This window comes from Piliocolobus tephrosceles, chromosome 16 (assembly GCF_002776525.5).
Source record: "Piliocolobus tephrosceles isolate RC106 chromosome 16, ASM277652v3, whole genome shotgun sequence".
NCBI lineage: Eukaryota > Metazoa > Chordata > Mammalia > Primates > Cercopithecidae > Piliocolobus > Piliocolobus tephrosceles.
The window spans coordinates 45,690,580-45,708,229 of record NC_045449.1 but is presented as its reverse complement, the minus strand read 5'-3'; the positions used below and the strand labels follow the sequence as shown (position 1 = coordinate 45,708,229).

The window sequence follows — 17,650 nt, the reverse complement described above, 5'->3', positions numbered from 1 at the left end:
AGTGGCCATGAACTGAGTAAAATATGGATAATATAACTTATTCTATTATTGGAAACCTCCATTGCAACTAAAGGACTTTATGTGGTAGGTCTTTGTAGCTTGTGGAGAATACATGATTAAGGAATATCCAGATGGCTCAGTTTCCCAGGTATTTTCAAGGGACCTGGAAACTCTATCCTTTGGCAGACATGACAGCTGTGGAATGGAAAGGGCCTTGAAAAAGGTAGTCAATAATCCTGAGTTACCTGGCACTAACAGGTCATATTGTCTTTCGAGTCAGATAGTGCATCTGTGGCTCTTTAAAAATTTAATTTGGCTGACTAGGTGCGGTGGCTCACGCCTGTAATCTCAGCACTTTGGGAGGCCCAGGCGGGCGAATCACCTGAGGTCAGGAGTTCAAGACCAGCTTGGCAAACATAGCAAAACCCTGTCTTTACTAAAAATACAAAAATTCGTGGGGTGTGGTGGTGGGCGCCTGTAATCCTAGCTACTTGAGAGGCCGAGGCAGGAGAATCGCTTGGACCCCGACGGTGGAGGGTGCAGTGAGCCGAGATGTGCCACTGCACTCCAACCTGGGCAACAGAATGAGACTCCATCCCAAAAAACAAAAAACAAACAAAAATTTAATTTGGCAGTATGTATTGATAGAATGTCATGTAGCCTTAATTTTTTTTAGATGCAAAGAGAGTTAAATGAACTCTTTCACTTCTTTTTTCCTTCATTTAGGATCATCATTATATCAGGCAAGGTCCTTGAAGATTTTCTAGCCTGAGCCATGCATTTTACTGATGAGGAAACAGGCCAGAAAAGGATAGTGTGACTTGGCCAAGCTCTCAGAGTGGCAGAACTAAGATAGGAACCCAGCTTCCTTGGCTGTTACCCTAGTCCCCTTTCCACCACACTTCAAACACTGTCACTGCCCATGTCACAGGGACATGACATGTCAGAATCACCCCTGTCAAGGGAAAAGTGGATGGTCTCAGTAAAATGGAGATTAGTACATAGCTTTGAGCCTTTCAGAATTTCCAGTTGCCTACACCTGATGTCCCAGAACTATTTTTTCCATCTTCCCCTAGAACTGGTGCCGGCACTATGGTGGTGTGGATGTGAGATGAGGGCCTGTTTAGAACAAGCTGTACAGCAAATTCAAACAATTGTTAATGAGTAGTAATAAAAGGCCTCCTGGGGTGTAAAATTTTTATAAGACACTCTGAAACATTTTCATATTTTAGGTAAGGGTCTAGAATTAACTTGGAAATTTTGGGCTGGAGCAAATGGCTCAATAATTTGAAGACCAGTGATTGTGTCTTTGCTTTTGCTACCTGTTTCAGGGCCATCTACACACACCCACAGTATCCACTGCCAGTATTCTTTAAGGCTGGTTATGTGTAAGCATCTCTGCCAGGGCCAGGGGGAAATGGGATTCAAATCAATTCATCCATTTTTGCTAATTGCTAATTGTTTAGAAAGAAAAGTAATCAGAAGGCCAGGCGCACTGGCTCACGCCTGTAATCCCAGCACTTTGGGAGGCCAACATGGGCAGATCATGAGGTCAGGAGTTCGAGACCAACCTGGCCAACATAGTGAAACTCCCATCTCTACTAAAAATACAAAAATTAGTCGGACATGGTGGCACGTGCTTGTAGTCCTGGGAGGCTGAGGCAGGAGAATCACTTGAACCCGAGAGGCAGAGGTTATGGTTAGCCGAGATCACACTACTGCACTCCAGCCTGGGCAACAGAGAGAGACTCTGTCTCAAAAAAAAAAAAAAAAAAAAAAAGTAAGCAGAAAGATAAGGAATCCAATTAAATTGTGTTTGACTTTTATCTTCATTTTTACTGTTCTCAAATGAAGAATTGATTTGCATTTCTTTCTTGGTTGTAGAAGCATTTTGATTTCCTTCTGTGAAGTAATCTGTAGTCTTCATTTCTTTTGAAACATATGCCCACTGGTATAAAAGGCTAATGTAAAAATGTTGGCCATTTAAAAAATTTTCTGCTACAAAGCCTATCAGTGTAGTTTGCAGATGCAGTTAGAAAGAGCAGAAGTAGGCTGGGCATGGTGGCTTATGCCTGTAATCCCAGCACTTTGGGAGGCTGAGGCGGATGGATCGCCTGAGTCCAGGAGTTCAAGACCAGCCTGGGCAACATGGTGAAACCCTGTCTCTACAAAAATACAAAAATTAGCCAGGCATGTGCCTAGGGTCCCAGCTACTCCAACTGAGGTGAGAGGATCGCTTGAGCCAGGGATGTCAAGTCTGCAGTGAGCCGCATTCATGCCATTGTACTCCAGCCTGGATGACAAAGGAAGACCCTGTGTCAAAAAAAAAAACAGCAAGAGCAGAAGTAGAACAGGCTGCTGTTCCTTTTCTTCAGGAAGACATAAGAGGATCTATGTCCTCATGGAACAGCCCTGGGAGTAGTATATTAGGCCTGAAAAGCTCATTAGATGAAAATGTGTCAGGTTTTCTTGGAAGCTAGGAGACAGTTCAGGGGACTCATTTAAAAATACTTTCCCATTATTGCCTGCTCCTCTGGGGGCCCTAATCCTTTTGGAAACTGAGCTGACAAAAGGTAACGACTATGTCAGAGGCCAAATAAAGTTGCCTCTGACAGTTTGTGGACTCTGTGCATTATTTTCCCCATGCTTGATAGTTTTGTTTTTGAAAATCCCTACTTGTTTTCTCTGTTCACTCCTTATGTGAATCACTCCTTTGATTTGAGGGTAGGAGTAAGGAATTAGGTAGAATACCACTTTATAATTTCTAGGGGACCTAGTTCATCCCACTAATTTTTCATAACTCAATAGTTTTCTGGGCTTCTAAATTTAACTTTCGCTCTTCTTATATTTCTTCTCTTTTCTTTAACTCTATGAATTGCTGCCAAATTAGAAATGAATGGTAGACAGGTTCTATAGTGGGAAAGGTGGTTAAAGGAGGGGAAGTTGATGCTTAAGTCATTTTAATTTTCATGGCCAGGTATAGTGACTCACGCCTGTAATCGCAGCACTTGGGAGGCCAATGCGGGAGGATTGCTTGAGGCCAGGAATTCAAGACCAGCCTGGGCAACATAGGGAGACCCCATCTCTACAAAAATACAAAAATTAGCTGGGCATGGTGGCGCATACCTATAGTTCCAGCTACTTGAGAGGCTGAGGTGGAGGATCACTTGAGCCTGGGAGGCTGAGGCTGCAGTGAGCCATGGCTGTGCCACTGTACTCCAGCCTGGGTGACAGAGTGAGACCCTGCCCCCCCCACCACCAAAAAAAAAAATAATTCTCTTTACATATCTTCCCTCCCCTGTCCACAAATACTCATTTCTAGACTACTTTGTCAGAAAGGTAATTTCCCAAGCCATTGTTGGAACCCATTTCTCCCGGGAATTTTATCACTGGGAGGAAGGGAAGACTAAAGATTACTGACCTTAAAACTCAGTAGATGCCCTCCCTCCAGGAAAAACTGGAGTACTTCCTCACTGACCAAGTTCGGGTTGGCATGGTTATGTTCTAGTTTACTCATGGCCCTTTGTGTCCACAGCTTGGTAAAAAGGAGAAAAGAGAAGCCACTGCTGTTCTCGTCTACTTGCCTCCTCAAACCCTTCCCCAGTCTTGGCAGAGGAGAATTTTAAGCTTATTTCAAGAATGATTGAGTTCTCAATACCCCAAGTGCCATTGGATGCCCTCTGAATCCCTTCTGGGAAGGTGATGAGATTTCTGAAATGGGAAACTCCATGGGGTCTTTTGCATTTTTGATAAGCAAGGAACCAAAGCTGTTGACTTTTCCAGACACATTATTAGGTTTTCAGGTGAATGAAAAGAGCTAGAATTTCCTTTGACTATATACTCAAGCCTCAGAACATGAGCTCTTTCGTGTTGTCTATATATGTGCTGTCCTTTCTTAAGCGTTCTGCTTATGAGCTAACTTAGATTGGTTGTTTTTCTTTTTTTTTTTTTTTTTTTTTGAGATGAAGTTTTTTGCTCTTGTCGCCCAGGCTGGAGTGCAATGGCGTAATCTCAGCCCACTGCAACCTTCGCCTCCTGGGTTCAAGTGATTCTCTTGCCTCAGCCTCCTGAGTAGCTTGGATTACAGGCGCCCACCACCACATCCAGCTAGTTTTTTGTATTTTTAGTAGAGACAGGGTTTCACCACGTTGGCCAGCCTGGCCTCAAATTCCTTACCTCAAGTAATCCACCTGCCTCGGCCTCCCAAAGTCCTGGGATTACAGGTGTGAACCACTGCACATGGCTGGATTGGTTGTTTTTCTAGTAATGAAAGAGAGACTGTACCAAGCTACCCCATGCCCTTAGCTGGTCTTGCCTTTCAGAGCAGCATCTATTTTCACAACAGCTTGCCAGTTTGAGTGTGTGTAAGGTAGGTAATGGAGTGTGAATTTGATGGGTTCTTAAGGAAATCAAATCTGTGCCTTTTGGTTTTTTTGGCACCATGCCACTTGAACCAGCCATGCCAGCTGAACCAGCCATACCAAGAAGTGATTTAGCACTTGAAGATTATCATCTCCTCACCCTATTTTAGAAAAGAGAAAGCTGAGAATCAGCAGTTTTTCCAAGGTAACCAACAAATTAAGAGGGCTTAAAAAAATAAAACACACACACTCTTAGCCCCAGAGTCACCCTTACCATTGTTTATCTACAAAGCCCTTTTTTACTTTTTGATGACTGATGTGCGTATCTTGTTAGTTCATTTATCCAACAAATATGTAATCGTTGATTACTACACCTTAGGCATTGTGTTATATATACAATGGTGATAGTGTTGTGAAGGAAAAGAAATGGGAGTAAGGTACTTGGGTTAATTGAGGGGCAGGTCCTGAAGTCACTCTTTTTTTTTTTTTTGAGACAGAGTTTTGCTCTTGTTGCCCAAGCTGGAGGGCAATGGTGAGATCTCAGCTCACTGCAACCTCCGCCTCCCAGGTTCAAGCTATTTTGCCTCAGCCTTCCAAGTAGCTGGGATTACAGATGTGTGCCACCACTCCCAGCTAATTTTCTGTATTTTTAGTAGAAATGGGGTTTCACCATGTCAGCCAGCCAGGTCTTGAACTCCTGACCTCAGGTGATCTGCCTGCCTTGGCCTCTCAAAGTGCTGGGATTACAGGCATGAGCTACCGCACCAGCACTCTTATCTGGGTGTTCTTCATGATCCGCAAAGGACAGGTTAAGTAATTTTACATGCACAGATAAATTGGTCCTCCAGGCTTAGGACAGAGGGGATATGCTGGCCTCCATATGACAGTAGATCACTTGGAAATAAAGGATCTGCAAGCTGAGAAACCTCCCTGCCCACTCTCCCATAGCATCCAAGAGAAACCCTCATTGTACACAGGTAACAGTTTCTTTTTTTTTTTTTTTTGAGACGGAGTCTCGCTCTGTTCCCCAGGCTGGAGTGCAGTGGCCGGATCTCAGCTCACTGCAAGCTCCACCTCCCGGGTTTATGCCATTCTCCTGCCTCAGCCTCCCGAGTAGCTGGGACTACAGGCGCCCGCCACCTCGCCTGGCTAGTTTTTTGTATTTTTTAGTAGAGACGGGGTTTCACAGTGTTAGCCAGGATGGTCTCGATCTCCTGACCTCGTGATCCGCCCGTCTCGGCCTCCCAAAGTGCTGGGATTACAGGCTTGAGCCACCGCGCCCGGCCACAGGTAACAGTTTCTTATAGGGAAAAGTCTTGACCTAGATTGGAATGTGACCTCTCCCCCATCTTTGAAAAACTCTTTTGAGCCGGGCGTGGTGGCTCACGCCTGTAACCCCAGCACCTTGGGAGGCTGAAGTGCGTGGATCACCTGAGGTCAGGAGTTCAAGACCAACCTGGCCAACATGGTGAAACTCCCTCTATACTAAAAATACAAAGAATTAGCCGGGCATGGTGGCTTGCACCTGTAGTCCCACCTACTCGGGAAGCTGAAGCAGGAGAATTGCTTGAACCCCAGAGGCGGAGGTTGCAGTGAGCTGAGATAGCGCCACTGCACCCCAGCCTGGGCAACAGAGCGAAACTCCATCTAAAAAAAAAAAATGGAAAGAAAAACTCTTTTGAGGTTTGAGGTTGAGGATGTGGCTAAACTGTGTCACAAACCAGAAAGTCAATGCATTTTTTAGTTCCTTAACTCAATTTCAAGAATAGACAGTTTAGTGCTCCAAAGTCCCATTGCCTTCTTTATGAAAAAACTGACTACTGGGGAGTTGAAAGAGCAGGCCTGTTGCCTAGACTTCAAAGTAAAACCAGTAAATAGATAGGATGGGGCTAGAAGAAGTATTATGGTTGTTTGGGGAGGTCTTGTTTTTTGGTTATCATACTTATTTTTTTTTTTTTCTATTTTTATTTTTTTTGAGACAGAGTCTGCTGTGTCTCCCTTACTGGAGTGCAGTGGCACCATCTCGGCTAGGCTCACTGCAAGCTCTGCCTCCCAGATTCACACCATTCTCCTGCCTCAGCCTCTTGAGTAGCTGGGACTACAGGCGCCCGCCAGCATGCCCAGCTAATTTTTTGTATTTTTAGTAGAGACGGGGTTTCACCGTGTTAGCCAGGATGGTCTCAATCTCCTGACCTCATGATCCGCCCGCCTCGGCCTCCCAAAGTGCTGGGATTACAGGCGTGAGCCACCATGCCTGGCCCGTACTTATTTATTTTTTAAAATTATATATGTGCCAGCTGGGTGTGGTGGTTCACGCCTGTAATCCCAGCACTTTGGGAGGCCAAGGCAGGCTTATCATGAGGTCAGGAGATCAAGACCATCCTGGCTAACACGATGAAACCCCGTCTCTACTAAAAAATTCAAAAAATCAGCCAGGCGTGGTGGCAGGCACGGTGGCGGGCGCCTGTAGTCCCAGCTACTCGGGAGTCTGAGGCAGAAGAATGTCGTGAATCCGGGAGGCAGAGGTTGCAGTGAGCCAAGATCGCACCACTGCACTCCAGCCTGGGGGACAGAGGGAGACTCCGCCTCAAAGAAAAAAAAAAAAAAGAAAAAAAAATTACATGTGTGCCTGTATGTGTACACAATCTTCCAGCATATACCAATAGCTGAATTTGTAAGATATTATATAGTATTTGCATGTGTATAGCCCTTTCTTCATCTTCTGTGTACAGCTGAAATATTTTTTTAATGTCCTAGTAAAATCCTAAATTGAGAATTATGGACTCATTAAATGTTAGACCCGCTAGTCATTTAGAAAACAGTGCATGTGATTTGTTTAAGGGGCAGGAAGTATTAGGTGTCAACAATTAAAAACACTTTGTTTCTTTTTTTTTTTTTTGAGACGGTGTCTTGCTCTGTGGCCCAGGCTGGAGTGCAGTGGCACAATCTCGGCTCACTGCAAGCTCAGCCTCCGGGGTTCATGCCATTCTCCTGCCTCTCAGCCTTCTGAGTAGCTGGGACTACAGGCACCCGCAATCACATCCAGCTAATATTTTGTGTTTTTAGTAGAGATGGGGTTTCACCATATTAGCCAGGATGGTCTCAATCTCCTGACCTCATGATTCACCCGCCTCGGCCTCCCAAAGTGCTTGGATTATAGGCGTAAGCCACCGCGCCTGGCCCACTTTGTTTATTTTATGTACTCTTTTTGCCTCCAAAATGGTTTCTCTCTCTTTTTTGTTTTTTGTTTGTTGTTGTTGTTGTTGTTGTTGGAATCTCGCTCTGTCCCCCAGGCTGGAGTGCAGTGGCATGATTTGGCCCACTGCAACCTCTGCCTCCTGGGTTCAAGCAATTCTCCTGCCTCAGCCTCCCAAGTAACTGGGGTTACAGGCGCCTGCCATCACGCCGGGGTAATTTTCGTATTTTTGGTAGAGACGGGGTTTCACCATGTTGGCCAGATTGGTCTCGAACTCCTGACCTCAGGTGATCCACCCGCCTTGGCCTCCCAAAGTGTTGGGATTACAGGTGTGAGCCACCGTGCCTGGCCTTTTTTCTTTTCTTCTTCTTTTTTCTTTCTTTTTTTTTTTTTTTTTGTGAGATAGAGTTTCACTCTTCTTGCCCAGGCTGGAGTGCAGTGACGCGATCTTGGCTCACTGAAACCTCCGCTCCCAGGTTCAAGCAATTCTCCTGCCTCAGCCTCCCAAGTAACTGGGATTGCAGGCATGTGCGACCATGCCCGGCTAATTTTGTATTTTTAGTAGAGATGGGGTTTCTCCGTCTTGGTCAAGCTGGTCTCGAACTCCTGACCTCAGGTGATCCACCTGCCTTGGCCTCTCACAGTGCTGGGACAGGTGTGAGCCACCACGCGTGGCCTTTTTTTTCTTTTTTTTTTTTTTAATAGAGACAGTTCCACTATATTGCCCAGGCTGGACTTTAACTCCTGGGCTCAAGCAATCCTCTCACCTCAGCCTCCTGGACAGCTAGGACTACAGGCATGCACCACTCTAGTTTCCTATTTTGTTATTGTTGTTGTTGTTGTTTTGAGGCAGGGGCTTGCTCTCTTGCCCAGGCTGGAGTGCAGTGGCACAATCTTGGCTCGCTGCAGCCTAGTCCTCCCAGGCTCAAACGATTCTCCCATCTCAGCCTCCCAAGTAGCTGGGACTACAGGTGTGCACCACCACGCCCAGCTAATTTTGGTAGTTTTTTGTAGGATGGGGTTTTGCCATGTTGCCCAGGGTGGTCATGAACTCCTGGACTCAAAAGATCCACCTGCCTCTGCCTCCCAAAGTGCTGGGATTACAGGTGTGAGCCACTGCGCCCAGCCACAACTTTCCTATTCTTCATCACATTTTATGTGTACTGTAACCTAGAGAGGTGAAACACAGGGTATTATCCCCATTTATAGCTAGAGATCCAAACTTGTTTGCTGTCTTCCAAATGTGAGTTGTATTTTTCTTTCTTTGTTGTTACTCATGCTGTTTCCTTCACCTAGAATGCCCTCACTCAAAAACCCACTTGTCAAAATCCTAATCCTCTTTGAGGGCTAATCTAAGATTCTTCTCATTCCCTGAAGTTTTCTTTATTTTCCTAAGCAGTTGAATCTCTCCCTCTTTTGAACCCGAGAGCATTTTGCACTTCTTATTCGATTCATTTGGCAGTCATTTGTATACTCATCTATCCTCTCAATTGGATTGGGACCCCTTTTAAGGTTGTACCAGGAAAAAAAACCCCACAACTACAACAGTAATAACTATATAACTAACTATAACTAACGTCTCTTAAACCCTTTATGCAGACTCTGTGCTAAGTACTTTGTCATTCAACATGCATATACTTTGTGGGAAGTGCCTACAATGGCAGACACTCATTTAAGGGCTGGACATTTTACATTATTTCACTTATGCCTCACAAAAGACTAAATAGGATAGATGTTATTTTTAGCCCCATTTTACAGATGAGGAAACAAGCACAGAGCCCAGCAGATTAACTAAATTGCCCAATGCCACAAATTTAATAGGTGGTGAAACTGGAATTTGAACGCCACCATTCTAATTTAGAACCTGTGCTTGTCACTACTGCATGTCAGATAATTTTTTCTCATTCCTTTCTTCTCATTCCCATCCCCAGGTCCTAGCAGAGGATCTTGCATATGGAAGATCCTGATAATTACAGGATAAATGGGATTGAATATAGAAGATGAAATCCAGAGAGATGGACTTTCCTAAAGTCATAGGGCTTGTTGGGATGAAAAATCTAGAATTTAAGTTTCACAGTTCCCAGCTCAGGCTATTTTATCTAGGCTGCCTTGTTTATTTAAGTCAGTTAGAGAAAGGGGAACCAAAGCAGCTATAAGCCTCTGTTCATGTGAGAGTTGTGGTGCCTGTGGTGAAGAAGTTAAAGATATTGTCAGAAAATTCTCGTAGCATAGGAAGTTGTGACTGAGATGGCTCAAAGTGAAACAGAAAGCAAGTTGTGTAATCTCAGTATTTGTCAGGATTTTGCTTTTCCTGGCTTGCTTTGCACAGAATGTTCTCTGGATGAAAGCCCAGAAATCGCCAACATTTCAGACAATGCTTTCTGAGCCTTACTCTATTCCAAATTTCATAACAGGACCCCTACCATGGAGAAGACTATCGAAGATCCCCCCACATCAGCTGTCTTGCTGGATCACTGTCATTTCTCTCAGGTCATCTTTAACAGTGTGGAGAAGTTCTACATCCCTGGAGGGGACGTCACATGTCGTTATACCTTCACCCAGCATTTCATCCCTCGTCAAAAGGATTGGATTGGCATCTTTAGAGTAAGTGATTAATTTAGTACAAGTGATCAGAAACTAGAGGTGATTCTTAGTTACCTGACTGTGTGACTCTCTATGTATTATAAGCATTTTGTATAATATGTGTGGGCAATTTTTAAATTCTAGTCAAGCTCCACAGCACTTCTCTCTTCACACACTAATGTGTGCTGTGGGATTCAAGTTTTTTTTTTTTTTTTTTTTTTTTTTTTTGAGACGGAGTCTGGCTCTGTCGCCCAGGCTGGCGTGCAGTAGCCGGATCTCAGCTCACTGCAAGCTCCGCCTTCCAGGTTTACGCCATTCTCCTGCCTCAGCCTCCGGAGTAGCTGGGACTACAGGCGCCCGCCACCTTGCCCAGCTAGTTTTTGGTATTTTTTGGTAGAGATGGGGTTTCACTGTGTTAGCCAGGATGGTCTCGATCTCCTGACCTCGTGATCCGCCCGTCTCGGCCTCCCAAAGTGCTGGGATTACAGGCTTGAGCCACCGCGCCCGGCCTGGATTCAAGTTTTCATTTCAGTGTCAAGCTAAAATAAGATGGCAAATCATGTAATCCTCAAATTTTGTTGTTTATTTTTTTTTGAAATAGAGTCTTGCTCTGTCACCTAGGCTGGAGTGCAATGGCATGAGCTCAGCTCACTGCAACCTCCACCTCCTGGGTTCAAGCAGTTCTCCTGCCTCAGCATCCCGAGTAGCTGAGATTACAGGCACCTGCCACCACATCCGGTTAATTTTTGTATTTTTAGTAGAGATGGGGTTTCACCGTGTTGGCCAGGCTGGTCTCGAACTCCTGACCTCAGGTGATCTGCCTGCCTCAGCCTCCCAAAGCGCTGGGATTACAGGTGTGAGCCACCACGCCTATCCTTATTGTGCTGTCAAAGACCAAATGTAAATGCTTTCTTGTTGTTGTTGAGATAGGGTCTTGCTCTGTCTCTCAGACTGGAGTGTAGTTCACTGCAGCCTTAACCTCCCAGGCTCAGTGATCCTCCCACCTCAGCCTTCTCAGTAGCTGGGACTACAGGTGTGCAGAACAATGCCTAACTGATTTCTTTCTTTTTTTTTTTTTTTTTGAGACGTAGTCTCGCTTATTGCCCAGGCTGAAGTACAGTGGCGCAGTCTCGGCTGACTGCAACCCAACCTCCCGGGTTCAAGCTATTCTCCTGCCTCAGCCTCCAGAGTAGCTGGGATTATAGGCGAATGCCACCACACCCTGCTAATTTTTGTATTTTTAGTAGAGACCAGGTTTCACCATGTTGGCCAGGCTGGTCTCAAACTCCTGACCTTGTGATCTGCCCGCCTCAGCCTCCCAAATTAAATGCTTTTTAAATGATCCTATTTTGAAATATTTATGTATGACTTGACTGAGATGGTTGACCTCATATGTCACTTCTGAGAGTAAACATTACTTCCTTACTTGGTATGGTGTTTAGTTTGTTTTGATACAAATACCATAAATCTGGAAAGGATATTGAGGATATTGACATCCTGTGTTCAAAAAGTTTATTCCCGAATAAGTGCGTCTGACTACTTTATGATGATTTCCAAGGACTGAAAGTTTATGAGCTCCCTTAGTGACCTCTTTCAGTGTCTGATCACCCCATCAGTTCAAGTACAGAATGGTATTTTTAAGTTTTAATTAGCTTACTCTCTATGTCCCCTTCGCTCTCCCATCCGTGACTTTCTCTCTCATACATCTCACATACACCATAATGACAAATCTTCCTATTTCCAGAGACAGGAAATAAAGGTCAAATTTTAAGTAATTTATGCTGCCAACTCCCAATGTCAGTGACCTTTGGTTTGACACCTCAGTATGTCATGTGCCTATTTGCCAGTGCTGTTCATCCTGAAATCAGACACCGTTCTCAACTGCACTGAGAAGGAGCTGTTGCTTATTTATATCCTTCATTGAATTCCTTTGCCTTTATTGTTTGGAACATCAAACTTATTGATGAGCAATTTAAGCTGGAGGTAGCAAGACTGGTGTTTGGAAATAGGGATAGTGGCCAACAGCAGGACACTGGCAAGTGTCATGACAGCTCTTGAGACTGCAGAGCATTGAGTCATCAGACTAAAAGGTGTGTCAACACACCAGAGTGTTTTCTGTCTTAGAAAGAAGATGGTAGTTGCTTTTCTTCTTCCTCATATGTAGCAAAGCATATAGGTCACATTGCCTGGTAAGAGTTTTCCACAGTGGAGCTATAGCTTCACTGTCTAGTACTGCTGCTACTAGCCACGTGTGGCTGTTAAGCACTTGAAATGTGGTTAGTGTGACTAAGTAACTGGATTTTATTTTATTTTATTTTATTTTATTTTATTTTATTTTATTTTATTTTATTTATTTATTTAGAGACAGAGTTTTGTTCTGTTGCCCAGGCTGGAGTGCAATGGCGCGATCACAGCTCACCGCAACCTCCACCTCCCAGGTTCAAGCAATTCTCCTGCCTCAGCCTCCTGAGTAGCTGGAATTACAGGCATGTGCCACCACGCCTGCCTAATTTTGTATTTTTCGTAGAGACAGGGTTTCTCCATGTTGGTCAGGCTGGTATCAAACTCCCAACCTCAGGTGATCCGCCTGCCTCGACCTCCCAAAGTTCTGGGATTACAGGTGTGAGCCACCGCACCAAGCCCAAGTAACTGGATTTTAAATTTTACTTAATGTTAATTAAAGTTTAAATAGCTTCATGTGGCTAGTGGCTATCATTGGTTAATGCAGGTACAGATCATGAAAAAGAGAATGATTCAAAAATTACTTACCAGACTTTAAAATGTAGTTTATAACGTCTTTTTTGTTTTTGTTTTTGGAACATCGTTATATTTCTGTTTTGCTTAGACTTAGCAACCACCAGTAAAGACTTCACCATATACCATATGAAAATCTTGGGTTTTTTTTTTTTTTTAAGATGGAGTTTTGCTCTTGTCACCCAGGCTGGAGTGCAATGATGCGATCTTGGCTCACTACAACCTCCGCCTCCCTGGTTCAAGCAATTCTCCTGCCTCAGCCTCCCAAGTAGCTGAGATTACAGGCACCCCGCCTCCCCAGTTCAAGCAATTCTGCTGCCTCAGCCTCCTGAGTAGCTGAGATTACAGGTCCTCACCACCATGCCCGGCTAATTTTTGTATTTTTAGTAGAGATGGGGTTTCACCACGTTGGCCAGGCTGGTCTCGAACTCCTGACCTCATGCGATCCACCCACCTCAGCCTCCCAAAGTGCTGGGATTACAGGCGTGAGCTACTGCGCCTGGCCAATCTTGGGCTTTTTAAAAACAAATGTTTAAAAATATTTTGACCAGGTGCGGTGGCTCACTCCTGTAGTCCCGGGAGGGAGGCCAAGGCGGACGGATCACTTGAGATCAGGAGTTCAAGACCAGCCTGGCCAACATGGTAAAACCCCATCTCTACTAAAAATACAAAAATGAGTCAGGTGTGGTGGCACCCACCTGTAGTCCCAGCTACTCAGGAGGCTGAGGCAGGAGAATTGCTTAACCCTGGGAGGCAGAGGTTGCAGTGAGCCAAGATTGTGCCACTGCACTCCAGCCTGGGCAACAGAGCGAAACTCCATCTCAAACAAAAAAAAATTTTTTAATGTATCTATATTTGGAATACTTCATACATTTCAGAGGTATTACCATACCCCAATAAATAAATAATTGTTAATCTAAAGAAGGGCTTCTAATGTCCATTGTCCATAAAGGTATTGACTTGAATGCCTACCCTGAGGACATGCTTTGCTAGGCCTTTGTTGAGGATGTGTATGTGTGTGTGTTGCCTAATTAAATCCTCACTGTGTGTGTGTGTGTGTGTGTATGTATATTGCCTAATTAAATCCTCACAGTGGGCCGGGTGCAGTGGCTCATGCCTGTAATCCCAGCACTTTAGGAAGCCGAGGTGGGTGGATCACCTGAGCTAGGGAGTTCGAGACCAACCAGACCAACATGAGAAACCCTGTCTCTACTAAAAATTCAAAATTAGCCAGGCATGGTGGCACATGCCTGTAATCCCAGCTACTTGGGAGGCTGAGGCAGGAGAATCACTTGAACCCGGGAGGCGGAGGTTGTGGTGAGCCAAGATCATGCGATTGCACTCCAGCCTGGGCAACAGAGCAAGACTCCGTCTAAAATATAAAAACAGAAAAATTCTCACAGTGTGAGGTGGGTAGTAGTATCTCTTGGGCGTAAGTAAGTAAAATGAATATCCTTGAGAGATGGTGACTTTCCCAAGGCCTCACAGTAAATAAGCCGTGAAGCAGGTTTGGCTCCCAAACCTCTGCTTTTTCTCCTCTACTCTGCTGAATTCCTTTGAACAACAGATAGTAAATTAGAGAACGAAGAGTTGACTGTCAAGTTTCGTCCTTCACATCTCACCTCAAACGCTCTCCCCAGTGTTCTTTCATTGTAGTCTTAATTGGACTATTCAACTCCTCATCACCCCAGACACTGGTGGTATCTGGCACCAGGTAGGTACTCAGTAAATCTTTTTATTTTTTATTTATTTTTTAAAATTTATTTTAAGACAGTCTTGTTCTCTTCACCCAGGCTGGAGTGCAGAGGTGCAATCTGGGCTCACTGCAGCCTCTACCTCCTGGGTTCCAGTGATTCTCATGCCTCAGCCACTGAGTAGCTGGGATTACAGGCATGCACCACTGCGCCCGGCCAGTAAATGTTTTTAATACATACAAATATATTACATCTTCTCTGTAGTGAAAGTCACCGCCAATGATGGAGCCTAAAGCAGGAAACAGTCTGCTTTCCTTCCCTCAGTGTATAATCCTGTGCTTCATACTCTCCTTGACTTGGGCATTTAAATGTTTCCAAGACAAACTGGAACAAGGACTACTCAAATGGAGGAGCCAAGGACAGACATTGCAGGTGGCTAAAAGTTGTTTCCCTGTTCCAAGGCAGCAATAATTCTTAGGTCTTCCCAGTGATATTTCAGTCACAGTGCATTAAGAAGCTCCAGGATGTGAATGAGGACTCCATAAAATTCCTGCTTCCTGTACCACCACAGGCTGCAGTGGCTCTGAGATGCTTACAGCAGTGGGGTGTGTATTAATGAGACTCTAAAACATGCCCTAGGATGTTCTGATGAGTTTTTGGTATAGCCTTTTCCACCCTGCTTTGATTCCTTAATATATAAAAATGGGATTTATTTTTAGTTCTCTTCTTACTGAGCTCAGGCAGGGTCAAAATATGGCAATAAATGTAATTTTGCTTCTCATTTGCTGAGTGTTGTCCCCTTGAAGACACAATAGCTTGCTTTCTATTCTCTGGTGTGCTTTTATTTTCTAGATAAGATTGAGCAATCTTTTACCCCCTTCACATTTGTGAGAATATTTTCCACTTAGCCAGCTTTCTGCTCTGAGGCATGTTTTGCTGCATCCTTATGTCTTATGATTTATTGTATTCAATACCTAGAAGAGGCCTTTATGACTATCAGATTGTTGTTAATATCTTTATTGCCAAAAAGCCATCATTAAGTATGCATGAAGAAAAAGAGTAAAGAAAAAAAATTGTGTAGACCTGGAATCTCTTATCTGGTGCCTCATAATCTAAGAACCCTATTCTTCCTCTGCCCCCAAAACAGACATTATAAAGAAGAATGGAGTTTTTTTTCAATGCAGTAGGTTGATATATGACAGGGCTTAATTGGACATAATAGAGGACACACCAATAGAGAGGGCAGGTCAGAAGTGATTTCTGATTTAGAAGCCCAAAGAACACCATCCAAAGAGGATCAGGGTTCCTATTCCCAGAACTTTCCCCTTAAATCAGTCTCAGCTCTATCTCTGACTTGTAGATAGAATTTTTGGAGCTTTTCCCCTGGGTGGTGAGGAGCTAGTTTTCAAATCTTTCTAAGACTTGTATTTTGAGCTGTGTATGTGCACCCCAATTTTTGGTTGTATCAGACATTTTCCCATATGTAGTTGTCATAAGTGAAAAATAAAATAAAAAATTAAAAAAGATTTGAGCCCTGGTGTGAGAATCTTGTCATAATGAACTCATTCTATTATATTTTATTTTTTCTTTTTTTGGAGACGGAGTCTCACTCTGTCACCCAGGCTGGAGTGTAGTGGTACAATCTCGGCTCACTGCAACCTCCACCTCCTGGGTTGAAGCAATTCTCCTGCCTCAACCTCCTGAATAGCTGGGATTACAGGCGCACACCACCACGCCTGGCTTATTTTTTGTATTTTAGTGGAGACGGGGTTTCACCATGTTGCCCAGGCTAGTCTTGAACTATTGAGCTCAGGCAATCCACCCGCCTTGGCCTCCCAAAGTGCCGCCACACCTGGCCTATATTTTCAATATATACAAATAAAAAGTGATTTTAAGAAGATGTAGCCCAATTAGGATTTTCCCCACGCCCCTTTCAGGTACTAAATAAGAACTTCTTGTCATTGCAGGTGGGATGGAAGACAGTCCGTGAGTATTACACCTTCATGTGGGTTACTTTGCCCATTGACCTAAACAACAAATCAGCTAAACAGCAGGAAGTCCAATTCAAAGGTGAGAAAAATACTGGACCAAAGGTGTTGAAGACAGTAGCCAAGACTAATTAATTCCCTTCAGCTTGAGCTTTCTGGGGCAGATGAAAAGACTTCCAGAATTTTACTTTTCTGAATAGATCTTATTTTGGATTAAAACTTATGTTGTGTTTTCAGCTTACTACCTGCCCAAGGATGATGAGTATTACCAGTTCTGCTATGTGGATCAGGATGGCGTGGTCCGGGGAGCAAGTATTCCTTTCCAGTTCCGTCCAGAAAATGAGGAAGACATCCTGGTTGTTACCACTCAGGTTTATAAAACTTCTCACCTCAATCCCTTACTGCCGTTATGAGTAGCAACGTAGGATAGGATGGAATTTGAGTTAATAAGGCTTTATTGAATATCTAACGGTATCGTTGGAAAAAATGCATATAGTACTCCTGTGGACTCACTCAGGAATGACTTAGGAATGTTAGCAAGAATCATAATAATAAGTGATTTCTTCCTTTTCTAAAACTTCTTTAACTCAGCTGGCATTCAGTTATTCTTTTAACTTTTCCAGTTGTTTAATTTTTGTCATCTACACATCTTATCACCATGGTAAATGTAAAAGCTCCTTTGAGGAGAGAAGCACCAAATATTTTTATCTCTTTCAGTTCTGGCCTACAGCCTGTCTGTCATACATGAGTATTGTATTTTCATTTCTTACTTCATTATTTACTTCATTTTTTACTTCATTTTCTTACTTCATTATTTAACAGGACACCTACTCTTCATCCAGCACTATGGTAGGCGCTGGGAACACAATGAAGAATCAGTTGAAACACTGTCCTTGGCCTCAAGGAGCTAAGTCCATTGGGAGAGACAAGCAATATGGTCTGCAAGAAGAAGCTACATTCTTTTTTTTTTTTTTTTTTTTTTTTTTTTGGGGGGGGTCTCCCCTTTTCCCCCGGCCTGGGGGGCGGGGGCCGGTCTCCGCCCCCCCGCAAGCCCCCCCCCCCGGGGTTTTTGCC

General features: G+C 44.0%; 1 protein-coding gene across 3 annotated transcripts in view; it reads left to right on the top strand.

The window, feature by feature from the left end:
- Positions 1–17,650, top strand: part of CALCOCO2 (calcium binding and coiled-coil domain 2) — a 34,174-nt gene that overhangs the window by 826 nt on the left and 15,698 nt on the right. The window contains exons 2-5 of one of the 3 annotated variants that reach the window (XM_023204382.2): positions 9,972–10,165; positions 14,535–14,608; positions 16,556–16,658; positions 16,814–16,947. In XM_023204382.2, coding sequence (XP_023060150.2) covers positions 9,982–10,165; positions 14,535–14,608; positions 16,556–16,658; positions 16,814–16,947 — 495 coding nt within the window. In that variant the 5' untranslated portion in view covers positions 9,972–9,981. Of the gene's footprint in view, positions 1–9,838; positions 10,166–14,534; positions 14,609–16,555; positions 16,659–16,813; positions 16,948–17,650 lie in introns of those variants that run through there. The other 2 variants (XM_023204380.2, XM_023204381.3) reach the window with 2 other exon arrangements.